The 13,210-nt window shown below is 39.0% G+C and overlaps 1 protein-coding gene across 2 annotated transcripts in view; it reads right to left on the reverse strand.

Moving 5' to 3' along the window:
* diaph2 (diaphanous-related formin 2) overlaps positions 1–13,210 on the reverse strand; it is a 1,163,737-nt gene that overhangs the window by 264,798 nt on the left and 885,729 nt on the right. For both annotated transcript variants that reach the window (XM_034181862.1, XM_034181863.1), the window contains one exon: positions 10,900–11,024. In XM_034181862.1, coding sequence (XP_034037753.1) covers positions 10,900–11,024 — 125 coding nt within the window. The remainder of the gene's footprint in view (positions 1–10,899; positions 11,025–13,210) is intronic.

A 13,210-nucleotide genomic window follows, 5' to 3' on the forward strand; every position in this document is an offset into this window, starting at 1 on the left:
ATTACTGCATTTTTATGTAAATACAAAACTTACGTGGGTTTCTTCGTTAGTGGAGCTTGTCTCAACTGGTGACTGTGTCCCTTTGAGATGAGCTCCACTGTGCAACTGCGCATGTGGACCTCACACGTCGAGCTGAGCTCACTCAGCAGAGAAAAGTAGAAAATGCAAGAACATTTTGCATTTACATAACAATACAGTGATGTGTCTTAAATTTACCAAAAGTAAAGACTTGCATGTACACATGCTGTCTTTAGAGCATAATATTGTCGTGAGATGATGGGGAGCTCATCTCGACGGGGAGTTGCGTATGCGCAGTTGCATGGTAAAGAGAGGTAGATAAACTTGACGAGGGGAGGTAGGGAGAACTGCGCATGCGTGTGCATGTGCAGTTGCGCAGTGGAGAGCCTCTCGAAGGGTAGATCATCTCGTCGGGACACCGGCACCAACGAGCACCTGAGCCTATATTGGACTTGCTTTGAGACTTTGGTGAGAAGATTATGCTTATCCTGGAAATGGTTCCATTACATTTCAGGGGCATCTGGATAAAGGCACAGATGCCTGACATGTTCTGTGCATAAATTTGCATACTATTGAGTGTAACATCATATTTTTGGAACTAGTAAATGCCATCAGTACTCTCAAGGTGCAAGTGCTGACATGGGTGTGACACATCACATTTTATCAATCTGAAGAATATTAAATTTTAATCATCAGGTGACAACTATGTGGTATCCACTTGAAATAAATTTGTTTAGGCAGGATGAATATATGTAGACACTTGATATGAACAACACAAGTAGCCCTTTGGAAATAAATGTGCTGATTAGGTTAAAGAAGGAGTTCTGTGCATATAAATCTGCATACTAATTTATGGAGCATAATCTTTTGGGAAGCACTATATCTCATTTGTACCGAATGATGTAATGCTCATATTTACAACTTGGGAAATTCAAGTGGACTAGAGCTAACATCATGACCATTGCAAGAATATTTGTATAAATTTGCAAACTAATGAGGAGAGATCCATTTTGGACTCTCGGCTATATCTCACCAGTGCTGAGCAGCTGGAATGTTCATATTTAAACCAAAGGTAGTTCATGTGGCGTACACAATGTAAAAATAGTGCTGCTATGATATTTGCATATATTTGCAAATTAATGAGAGAAAGAAGGCTCTGAGGCCCATTGATGCTGATATTTGTCCCTTGATACCACAGCATGAAGTGGATGAAAGTCTACGACTCCTCTTACAAAGGATGTCAGGCCACTGCAGATTACCAACCAAGGCCAGTGCCCTTTTACAGTTGGATGGACTGAGACAATGGAAAAGAACTATATTGTCCAAACATATAGACACAGTATCATGACCGAGAATCAAATCCAAATTTACATACATGTCATCCAACTTTTATTCCACTGACCAACAGGCTCAAACTAATGAGGGGAGCTCAATCAAACAGTTCTCGCAATATCTCACCGGCGCTATAGTGGATAACATGCTGACATCTTGAGTACCTCATGTGGGGGAAATGCGCTTTGTATGTTGTACCTAGGGGCCCTGTCCCACTGGCATTTAGGAGGATTTGCGTAAATTGGCCCATATTCGCCAAACATCTGCAATATCCGTGTAACATGCCTGTATGAGTCGGCCGTCATCCGAACATGCCCGTGATCATCCCCAGAGGCACGCATGTCCGCAGCCAGGATTTTTGAGTAGCTCAAAAATCTGGATGCGGATAACATCCGCCTTACATACTCCATACATAATTCATACACAATACATACTCACTCTATGCTCTGTATATCTGCCGTTAACCGCTGATATCCGCAACTGATGGGGATTTGCGGCTTGGCAGTGGACCGGGACAGTGTGTAAAACAGATATATTGCGTGCCTATCATGTCCACATCACAAACTAAAATAAGTTGTAGCGACTGCATACAGATTGGCCACGAATAAAGCATTTTTATTACATCTGCTTTGCAGCTGTTTTGCGGACAATCTGTGAATGCATAACAAGCACGTCACGTAACCCAAAGTATTATATGTGGCAGAAAGCGACATACCTGCCAGTCAGTGCCGGTCCGGCTGTGTAGATCCACAAAGACATAACAGCTGCTGCAATCCAAGACTTTTATTTAACACCAACAAAATGAAGAGTTGCTGTTTAGCCACAGCTCACGCTGAAGTCTGTTTTCTGTGACACTCTCAAAAAAAAAAAAAACCCACTGTCTCACACCCCGAGCGGCTTCCCCCCTCCAGCTCCCCAAACTCATGAACAGTTAACCCTCGCATGTCAACACTCTGTGAGCAACTTGTCCAAGTCCAGCAAATGCTCTAGAGGCTGTATTGTTGGTGTCTGCACAGTTTCCTCACTACATGCATTATATAACCATGACTGTTCATCATATATTCGCTATATATTATTAATATATCCGTAATTCATACTGGGACATTTGTCATTTTTGGCCATTTTTGTTGCGGATGACAACGAACGCCTGCAATTTGTATACTCAATTCATGCGCAATTAATCCTCTCCCCAGTGGGACAGGGCCCTAACAGCCTTTATGTGTTGAGGATTATCCTTTCAGAGCTCTGTTCTTCCATCCTGTAATAAAGGATGTATGCATGACATCACAATATGCAGACAACACTAATGTTAACACCTACAGAGTGAAAGAAAGACTAGCTTACTGAGAGGCAGCGGCAGTGTTCAGCTTGAATGAAATAAAAAACAACAAAAAGAGAAAAACAGGCATTTAAAATGGAAAAGAGCTGCTGTGCGAATGACTGCAAATTGATTCAACATATATATATATATATATATAATATTTATAAATTTTGCACATTGTGCATCCTCATTTCAGATATAACTGTAAATGTATTCAAAGGGGGCTCACTCATTCACTGGCTATGTTTCTAAGTGAGCAGCTGTATTGGCTATAAACATATTTTGCAACAGTAGTTCGCAGTTTAACAAATTAAAGTTGCAATAAATGAATAAAAATATTGTATGAACCTCTCCACAGACAACATATTAGGGTGCTTGCCACTTTAGTTTTGCCAACAAGTTCCACCTTGAAATACAACCCAGTGTCAACGCATGCCTTCAGGTGTTTGTATGGTCTTTGTATATTTCCCTGGTGGAAAAATCACATGCATATAAATATTAGTATTGCTATTCTTGTGCACATGTTAACACCCATAAACTACTGCTTCTTTAGTAAGCTGTAAGGCTCAATGTTACATCCAACTGCATTTAATTTTTAGACATACTTGCTACATTCAAAGTCTACCCTACTAAAGGCAGCCATGTTATAACATATGTAGTCACTCAGTGAAGTCTATGCATATACTCTCTAAACCTTGGCTACTTGGAGCGTCCTATCAGATTTACTAACCATAATTCCAGTGTGCTTCCATGGAGAAATGGATAACATGCTCCTTTTGAGTAATCAGTCCACCGCAACTTCTTGATGAAGCATTACGCACACAAGGTGCCTCAAGCATAACAATCATTCACTTTGTTTCACTTCTGAACAGATTTTTACAAACTTTGGTGAAAATATTTGCTCTGGTAATTAGCATTTTAAAGAGGATGTCGACAAAGATGTGGTGCTTTGGCAATTTTTTCCTAAACTGCTGAAAGTATGCATTCTGTAATACCTTCCAGTTCTCATGTTAAAATTAAAAATCATGTAAATGAAGAAAACTGAAGTCTGTAATCATAAATCAACATAATCACATTTTGTGACTTTCCGTCCCAATAATCATTATAGTAATTAAAATGATAATTTTGGTAAGATGTGTATTCAGACAGAAAGAAATGCTTAATAAAATGCTAATGTCTTCTGAGAAACACAGAGTGCCACTTGAAAGATGACTATTCTTTCTGAGGATGACATTTTTCTGTTTGCTGGATCTACGCATAAATGCGGAGGTCAGGCAGTGAAAAGAATTTAAAGTTCATGCAGTGTTTTAATTTCTGTACACTAAACCCAAGCAAAATTTGGATAAATAAATGGCTTATTTGTTCTTCAGTTAACTGGCTACACAGTTTGCAGGGAGTTTCATTAGTAGAAGAAAACATTCGGGTTTGGGAAGTGGAATGTTGTCGTATTTATGTGGAAAGGGTCTTGAAGAGGGGTATTTGTGTTTTTCTTCAAGTATTTGTGCTGTAAATTTAGAAGGAGGTAATAAAGTGCCATCAGGTCTGAGACATAAAGAAATAAACAAGAATACTGTAAGGAAACTGATTTTCTTTTCAGTCCCAACACAGTGTGATAACGCCGCAAAGCACAGCACAATGCTCTGTTTCTTCAACACTACACCGGGTTTTATTGGGAATGTGTTTACTCTTTACACCCAGCAGCCACCTAAACAGAACAATTGTTTCACTAACAACCATTTATTTGACCTTAAGTGCCTGATGCCAATACAAGAGAATGCTGCACATGTACAATAAGTAGCCTGGAGCCAACAGAGTCTCAAACTGCTGCTGTTTGACAAGGGCCATCCATAAAGCGTAGTGGTGAACCTTGCCTTTGAAGTATGAACTAAATCAAACTGAGAACAACAAAAGGTGGTGCCTCTATTAATGCATCTGTCGATTTTCACACCAGAAATGTTGCTATTACAGGCCAGCACAGGGCTGGAAGAAAGTCTGCATGGGTTGATCCCATGTGGGTGGAAGAAAACAATGGTAGAAACCACAGCTGTGAGGTGTGAGGTGTAGGGGCTTTGGTGTATCAAAGATCTGACGGATTCCTCTTTCGGACCAGCTATCAATCATTTTATCTATATTAAAGCTGAATCAGTTTCCTATTTAGGTTGCCAGGAAATGTGAATAAGTAGAAGGTTTCATTCTACATAGACAAATTCCAGTTACACAAATTTAGCAATAAAAAGAGCTCAAATAGTAACCCTAACTCTAAATGCGCAAACACTTTGTATTTTCAACAAAATGGCTGAAAAGTAAAAGAAAAAAATCAATATATTACATATTTCGAAGGCTATATTACACAATTGTCTGAAACACATCAATGTGTCTAAATATACATTGTTTAAAATAGTTGGTTCCTATTTTTAAAAACATTCAAGTAACTTTGTCCATCTGAAATGTGCCCAAATAGTAAAAATTGCAATTTGTCTAATTGGAATGCATCAATCTGGAATGATGCCAAGTAAGACATATGTCAAAGTATGATCAGTAAATGGAAATAATTTGATGAAAGTGAATTTTACTGAGGTTTTTTTTTTTGCACCCCTATACTGTGTGCCACTTAGTATATGGCAATGAGAGGAAAGGATTTCTTCCAATTGTGGTCTTCCAGGAAATAAATTGTTAAACTGGGATGGCTTAAGGCACTGAGTACAGCAGGAAGAGACAGATTGGATATAACCAGTAATCTATCAAGGTTCAGTTCAGATTCTCATGACCTCACTACCATTAATATTCCAGTACACAGAGTCCAACTCCATCCTATAGCTCCATCGGCATTTGTAAGTGTGTGTATATTTCTCTGTGTTTGAGATAGCCATACGATTGCAGGGGAAACAGGGTTCTCTTGGGGATTCTGCCTCAACCCTACAGTCTTTGTGGGCTCCCATTACTTCTGACAGATAGAGATCACTAAACCGCTGAACAAACACCCCATTCAGTCATTTGCATACATTACAGTAATGAAAAGAGAAAAATGTCTCAATAAAACCAAATGAGAGTGCTTCCACTAAGCTGTATCTTCCTTTCTTTTTATATTTTCTGCTGGGAATGACGAGTGATTATCATCTTTTCAAAAAATTTCATGAAAGATATTTTTTCCAGAAGACATGCACATGACAGATGACTGATAGCAATGACATTCTAAAGAAACATATGTGCCAACAATTTATCAGGCTTTCAACAGGTGAAAGGTCTGATGTTTGGACTCGCTACAGTTAAAGTACATTCCTCCAGCATATCTGCCAAAGTAGGCATACAAAGCATCAGTCTTTTTAAGAATTTAAATGTTTCTGACAACACTTTTAAAGATAATAATAGCAAAAATAAATCAGTCAAGATGCACAATGAAATCAGCAGGTTTGTTCCAGACATAATTTTGCATGTAGCCTGTTGCTTTTGTTTATTTGCTAATTGGAATTCCTGAATCAGAAAGCAGTGAAAAACAGTTAGTCATTGTATGACTGATGATGTTAAGACACACTGCTTTTAAAGCAGTGGAGCAGACTGCTGCTCAAAGGTCTGCTGTTTATTGTCTGTTTTTTTTTCTTTTTTGTTTGTTTGCAGTTTGTTGCTGCAGCACTGTTTCTTGTACGGTAAGTTCTCTTTGCACCTTGTAATCACTGTCATCTGGCGAGTCTTCAGTGAAACTGATGATGTTAATCAAGCGTTAAACTTTGGTGGTCCCAAAAGAGGCACACCCGGAATAAGAAATTCTTTGACTGGCCGCCTGAGGCTGACAGCAGAAAGGAGCAGGATCTTATTGAAGCCCATGTTAAAATGTCCAACTTTACAGCCTGGTACAAAAACAGTTCTCTTCCCTATAGATAGTTTCCTCCTCAGACACAACTGTACTGGGGTGAAAATTTTTTCCTAATGAATTAGTTTACAATGTTTAAGACCTTAAAGTTATGTATAAGTAGAGGATTGGTCAACTCACTAAGCCGAGAGTCCGGACTCAGAGCATCGACCATTCAGAGCTGCTAGGTGTGGTTACTAGATCTGCAAAGAACCATGTCTGTCCTTTGAGTACTTCATTACAAATATCTGTAATGAAATGCCTTGTTGTGTGGTTAAGTCTCCTGAAGGACCATCTAAGACATCTGTGTTGCAGTATTTGAGTCAAATGAAATTTTCTTCTTATTTAATGTAGTATGCTAACAGCATTAATACTTTTAGCAGCTACTGACAGCTTGATCTGTTCAGTTAATCCATGATTACTGAGGAAATACTGTAAGTGGGTCATAATTTTTCATAACCACACCAAAGCAAACTGTTATGAGAACCTCCACTGAGTCCACAAAAAAATGATTTAATAAACACTCGAACTGATGTTAGCCTGTTAGCTTAGTTTGCTGGTAACTCTAAGAGGGGCGTGTTCAGACTTCATTCATCACACCCAGGTCATGCACAGTGTCACCCACTCTCCAAGTCTTTATCCAAATATGGTTTGATCGTGACACAGGTACAGTACCCCCTGCCAACATGGTGACACCCAGAGCAGCCATTTTGGGGCTTAAAAACAGCTCTTCTGGGTCGCTATAGAACTATGGATGACATCAGGCAGGGTTTGTCGAGTGTATATGTAGAGTCTGTGATGTCAACAGAAGTCAGTCGTTCTTCATTCACATTTGAAGGTTATTTAGACTGTATGTTCTGACACTGGTTTTCCCATCAGATATTTAGTTATTTCCTGAACTATCAACAGGTGTTTTAGCTCATTTGGCTAACTTCAACGACACTTTGGTTTTCATTCATTGCAATTTGCTGCTTCTGTGATCAGTTCCCTGAGTTCATCTTTCATTTGAACTTCCTGTTGTTAAATCAATTCATTTAAAAGATTACTACTTTGAGAATCATTTAGCTAAAAAAAATAAGAGCAAGTTTGTCACCTGAAGCTAGCGGCTGCCATCTGGCTTCCTTGTGAACACAATTGGAAGGTTCTACTCATTACTTTTCAAAGAAACAATAACATATTGTGGCAGTTTGTCTCATCCTTGAAGTATATGTTTGATGTTTTGTCAGTTCGGGTAAAGTTATTAAATTTATAAATGTAAAGCTGTTACATATTTTAAATGTGTAGCAGACACCCCCAGTCTGCATAACCAGCAAAAAAAGAAACAAATAATATTGTTGAAGGTTTAATTAAAACTCCGCTTCTAATGGGCCATATATTACATTTAAAATACATTTCAGTGACTATGGGCTCCTTATATTAATCAGAAAACCCCCCACAAACTCTTACATTCAAATGCATTTCCTGCAAATCTGTTACTTTCTCTACCCTTCTTCCTCACATTCATTCTTGTTCACATACACATGAAATCATTCACATCTGAACACACACACACACACACTCATAACAACTCCAAAAGATTCAACACAACAGAGCTTCTCTCTACTTTTTTCTCAAGGTTGCTCAAGCATCAAATGGATGACTTTTAGCTGATGTTGTTCTTCCACCTGCCACGCTTCAAGGAGCCAACATGCTCTTTCTTTAATCCTGGGAAAAGTTAAAAAGGAATGTCTGCACGTTACCAAAGTAAATGTCAAACCCAAAATACAAGGTATTATTTCACACTGTCAGTGTTCCAACACTTAGCTGTGCAACGCAGATTGGAGGTCTATTTAAAAATTCATTTGAAATACCAGCTAATAACACAGGAGTCTCATTTTTCTTTATCCCTCCATTTGCTGCATGTGTGAGGTTTCACTTTCCATCATCACACCTGCACAAAAGACCGGCTTTTTGAGCTCATATAAAGTGGCAGAAAATGTTGTCTTGTAGAAGGTTAGACAGCGTCTCACACACACACAAACATGCATCATAAACACACATACACACAAATGTGCACATAACAAACTGACCCACAGCTACTGATCAAATACAATTGTTTCCTAACATCAACTTCAAAGAACAACATAAACTAAACACTGCATGAGGGATGTGGTAAATTGGAAATTTTGTGAAATCGTTTCCTTTTGAGAACATTATAATGAACTGTAGAGCGGTACTACACACAGGAGATGAAATGCAATTCAAATACTTCGGAGGGGGGTTAGTTGATAAAACAAATGAGCTTTCACTTCACACGTGGAATGTTTTCTTTAACTGCTAAACAACAACGATGACATTTTCCCACTTGCTACATTTAAGGAAGATAAACAACCTTTGCTGAAAAAAAGTGAAATATGGACCAACACAAAAAATTTGTGACACCTAAATGTATTAATTTATCTCACACTAAATTTATAATCTATGGTTTCAACCGAAATTTAAATATACTTTGAGGAAAAACACATACATTTAGTTGTAAGAAATGTTTAAGTGGAATTACGTTTTGCTTATGCCGCCTTTTCTATGCTTATCCCGTCTTTACGTCATCCCGGTCGTTATCAGGCTGCGTTGACAGAAGGTAGATGATGACATTAGACGCGACCTAAGTTTTTAAGTGCCAAAGAGACACACAATAATTTACTTAAAACATAGTTTTAGGCTTTTGCACAGTTATATTAAAACAGGAAGCTCTGAAACTGATGGTTGCATAAAAAGTCCATTTTAGGAGAGTTTATAGCTTAATTCTCTCTTTAATATCACACAAATTTATTCACCTTTACCTGATTAAAACCAGGTGACTGCACTTAAATTAGCCCACCTGTCGCTGTGTGTTTTTTTTCTCCTCGTTAAAGATGAAACTTGATCTGGTTTGCCTTTGTCGCCAATGCCAACATTTGACGGCAAACATCACCAGGGGCAGCATTTTCAGTCGACTTCTTATTGAAATCAATGGAACATTTGGTCTGCCGTCTGCTGTTTACAGTCAATATATGAGTGCAGCATTATCCCAACCCACTAATGATCAATAAGAGTGAACAGAACAAATACTGAAATATAAATGCTTTTCAGCGCTTTTCCCAGTGTCGCCTACTCCATAAATAAGACAAAAACTTAAAGCTGTGTTAATAAATTCTACTGAGTTTCCTTCCTGGCTTCAAAAGTAGATCAGGTGATATGGAGAATAGGGGGAGAGGAAAAAGTGGGGTGTTTCAGGCCATGACCATCCAGCTTCTCTCTGCAGCTCTCAGGGGAAGAACTGCAGACAGTGAGGGAGAAACAGTCTGCAGTATATCTACACTTCTCCATTTCCTCTCACTCAGGCCCCAGTTCTTCAAGGAGCCTGGGATCAATACTGACATCGTAGACAGCAAAGTACCTTTTTTGCTTGCCTGCTCCACCACAGACCTGCCTTCAGGGAGGTCTTTGGCCCCATTTTTTTTTAATTACACATATTTAAGTGCACTTATTTGACTGGGAGCAGATTGTTACCACGTTAAAAGGCTATTATTCTTATGCCACTCTGACTGCATACTCAGCATTAATAAATCGACAAAAAAAAGCAAAATCTGATGAAATGCTGTGTTACACCCAAATGGGTAGGCTATGAGAACACTTACACATTAAATACGCTTGAGCATTTCTTTGTTGTCTTTATAATGCTGAAGATACAGTAATTATGAGATAAACTGCCGAGTGCGTCAGTGTTCTTGCTCCAAGCTATTGACATCGGACTTGATTTCTGCCACTGATCAAATCTATACAGCTAGGATCTTTTCTCTCAGAAAGGGCATTCAATAAAGTGCAGGGACATGGCTAATTCAATTTGGGAGTAGAGATGCTTGGGTTTTAAGTGAAACACTCTGTTATCGAAACAGGAGAGGTGCCATGAGAGACGATAGTGCACGGATGCTTGTGTGAAGAGGCTTGTGGCCGGTCAGGAGATGAAATCAGGGATAGGAGATAAGTTGGTGTGAGGGGCTAGAGCGCCTATTAGAGTGCCCCAGGGGACAGACGGTGGTGGAAGAGTGCAGTAAAAATAGCCACAGGGATGATTTCACTCCAGGGACTCAGGGAGGAGTGAAGAGGGAGATCTGATCAACATCTCATAGCAAGACAGCAAGATCCATTGTTTAAGTTCCCCTGGGTGCCACCTATCACACAAGGAGACATAAAGTGCTTACCACGTCCTGAACACAAACAGCACACGCTTTTTGCCATTGCTTTGGACAAAAATAGCACAGGGACTGTTGTAGTATGTCAGAATAGCAATATGTTCGAAGGGAATGCCCATGTTTAAAAATATGCAGATCTACCAAAATAACCTAATTTAAAAAAAGGATATAGACATCTTTTCCACAAACTTATCTTGTTGGTCATCTGTTTTGGGGAAGTTCTGGATGTCATTTTCAAGCCTCTTAATGTGGCGTTCCATGGTGTTCAAACTGCTGTTCAAGATGTCCGCAGTCACTGGAAACACAAAACAAAATAACATATTAACAAGCCCAAATAGTCTCATATTGGGCTCATTAGCAGGTTATAAGAATAAAAAAATACAAGGAAAAAACACCATATAATAAAGACTATTAATCTTCTGAATAACATCTAGTAGTTTGCATGACAAATTTTGGTGATGTGGGAGCATGTGTGGCTATCATGTTGAGCTCTATAGTTACTATGTAATAACTGCTAGCACTGTTGCTGTTGGAATGTACACATTATTCATATCAATCAAACGTAACAAAGGAAAAAAGGTCCTCTGTTTCCGAATTTGCAAGGGAGCGCACAGTGTACACCACAGACATTTCATTATTGTAATATCATCACATCACACGTGTCTCATACATGTTACGTGAACAGCTGGAGGTTATTTGTGTGTCTGTCTGAGAGAGACAGAGAAAGACTTGCTCTCCACCTCTTGCTTGCTCTCTCAATGTAACGGAATGATCAACACAAATACTGCAGCTGGTGCAGCTGATTTTAACAACCATGAAATAAAAATAAACATTCACATTTAAAACTTGACCTAACTGCTTCACAACTCCACCTCAGGGAGCTTTGGTGGTCGATGCCGGATGATGTGATCTGACAGGTTTTTTGCACAACCACTAACTCACCAGAAAATGTCTCCTGTTTCTCAGGTCCTGTTTCTCGACAGCAGAGTGCTGTGCACACGACGCACTCTGGTTTAAAGATGATGGTAAGTGCCAGGATATTTGGTTTTGTTTATAGTTATACCCACAACAATTTGGTGACTGCATCCAGTCCCTTTCCACTCAGGGCCCTGGTTTGTGGAGAAATTTTACACTCTGTAAATAGCAACGTGTGTGGACAGACACGCCAAAAATCTACCTGCACTTTCCATTCCTCACTGTGTGTGTGTGTCAAGGTCGGGTTGAAAATATCTGACAAAACTCCAGCTTGTTTGCTTGGTTCTGCAATTTCAAACTGATCAGATCAACAGATGGCTGCATATATGTGCAAGCAAATAGAGTCACACATATGATTAGGGATGGGTATTGATAAGATTTTATCGATATCGATGCCATTATCGATTCCGCTTATCGATCGGATTCCTTATAGATTCCCTTATCAATACCTCTTGTGAATTTTCTGTGTATTAAAAGTAGGCTTTACAGGTTTTCTATGTCAACAACATATTATTGAGTATTAAACTAAATAAACATGAAATTGGTCACTGGATCCTTGATCTAAAACGCTACATGGTGGATCCTTGATCTGCAGACACAAATAGAAATGAACAAAATCTGTAGTTTTTGCCAAAAATATTTCTTTTCAGACCTTAATGGCACTAATGTAACTCCATACAGAGCCTCTGAGCTGAGCTCAGCTGGATGCGCTGCACGTCAGCATCAATGTAATTCATAAAGAATGCAGGATGTCTTATTTTGGGAGAAAAAAAACATTTTGGTTGATTGTAGTTTGTTGTCTGTGTTACAACGTTGGGAAAGAGATTTCATTTGATTTAAAATGGCGATTCGCTTTGAAGTTATTAATCCGAGCGGACTCCAACTTGACTCAGCAGACAGCGGCACAGTGTTTGGAGCTGTGCGAATGCAACAGAGAACGATTGTCATTTCTTGACAGAATCCCAGTTAGTGACTTTAATCAGCACAAAAGTGACTCATGATTGACATCTTTAAATAGTTTTAAGAGGGGTTAAGAAGCAGTCTTGCTGCTTCTGAAAAGCGGCGACGCAGAGAACCAAAGAAGCAGTGGATCGCAGCACTGCTTTGTTGGTTCAAGCTTCAAGCAGAGTCACACTGCAGAAGTGGTTGATTACAGAGCCGCTGCAGGGTCTGCAATCAACATAGAGAAATTATCATTTTCCCGACAAACACTCTCAAAAACAATGACTGCTTTAAAGGACCGATAAGAGAATGATTAAGCAAAAAGGCTATTGTTGTTGGTGGATCAACTCATTCCTTAACGATTTTCAAAAACAACCGGTTCTCGATACCCATCCCTACATATGAAGAGTTCAGATGCAAACAGTTTGTTCAAATTCTTTAATATTTTGCACACTTATGGTCCCCTTGACAGCCAAGTATATGTTGGCCTCAACTAAAAAGTTCCGGTTTTGGAGATACTAGGTTTTGCATCTGAACTCTTAAAATCAAAGGATATTTATGCAT

This window comes from Thalassophryne amazonica, chromosome 11 (genome assembly GCF_902500255.1).
Source record: "Thalassophryne amazonica chromosome 11, fThaAma1.1, whole genome shotgun sequence".
Classification (NCBI taxonomy): domain Eukaryota; kingdom Metazoa; phylum Chordata; class Actinopteri; order Batrachoidiformes; family Batrachoididae; genus Thalassophryne; species Thalassophryne amazonica.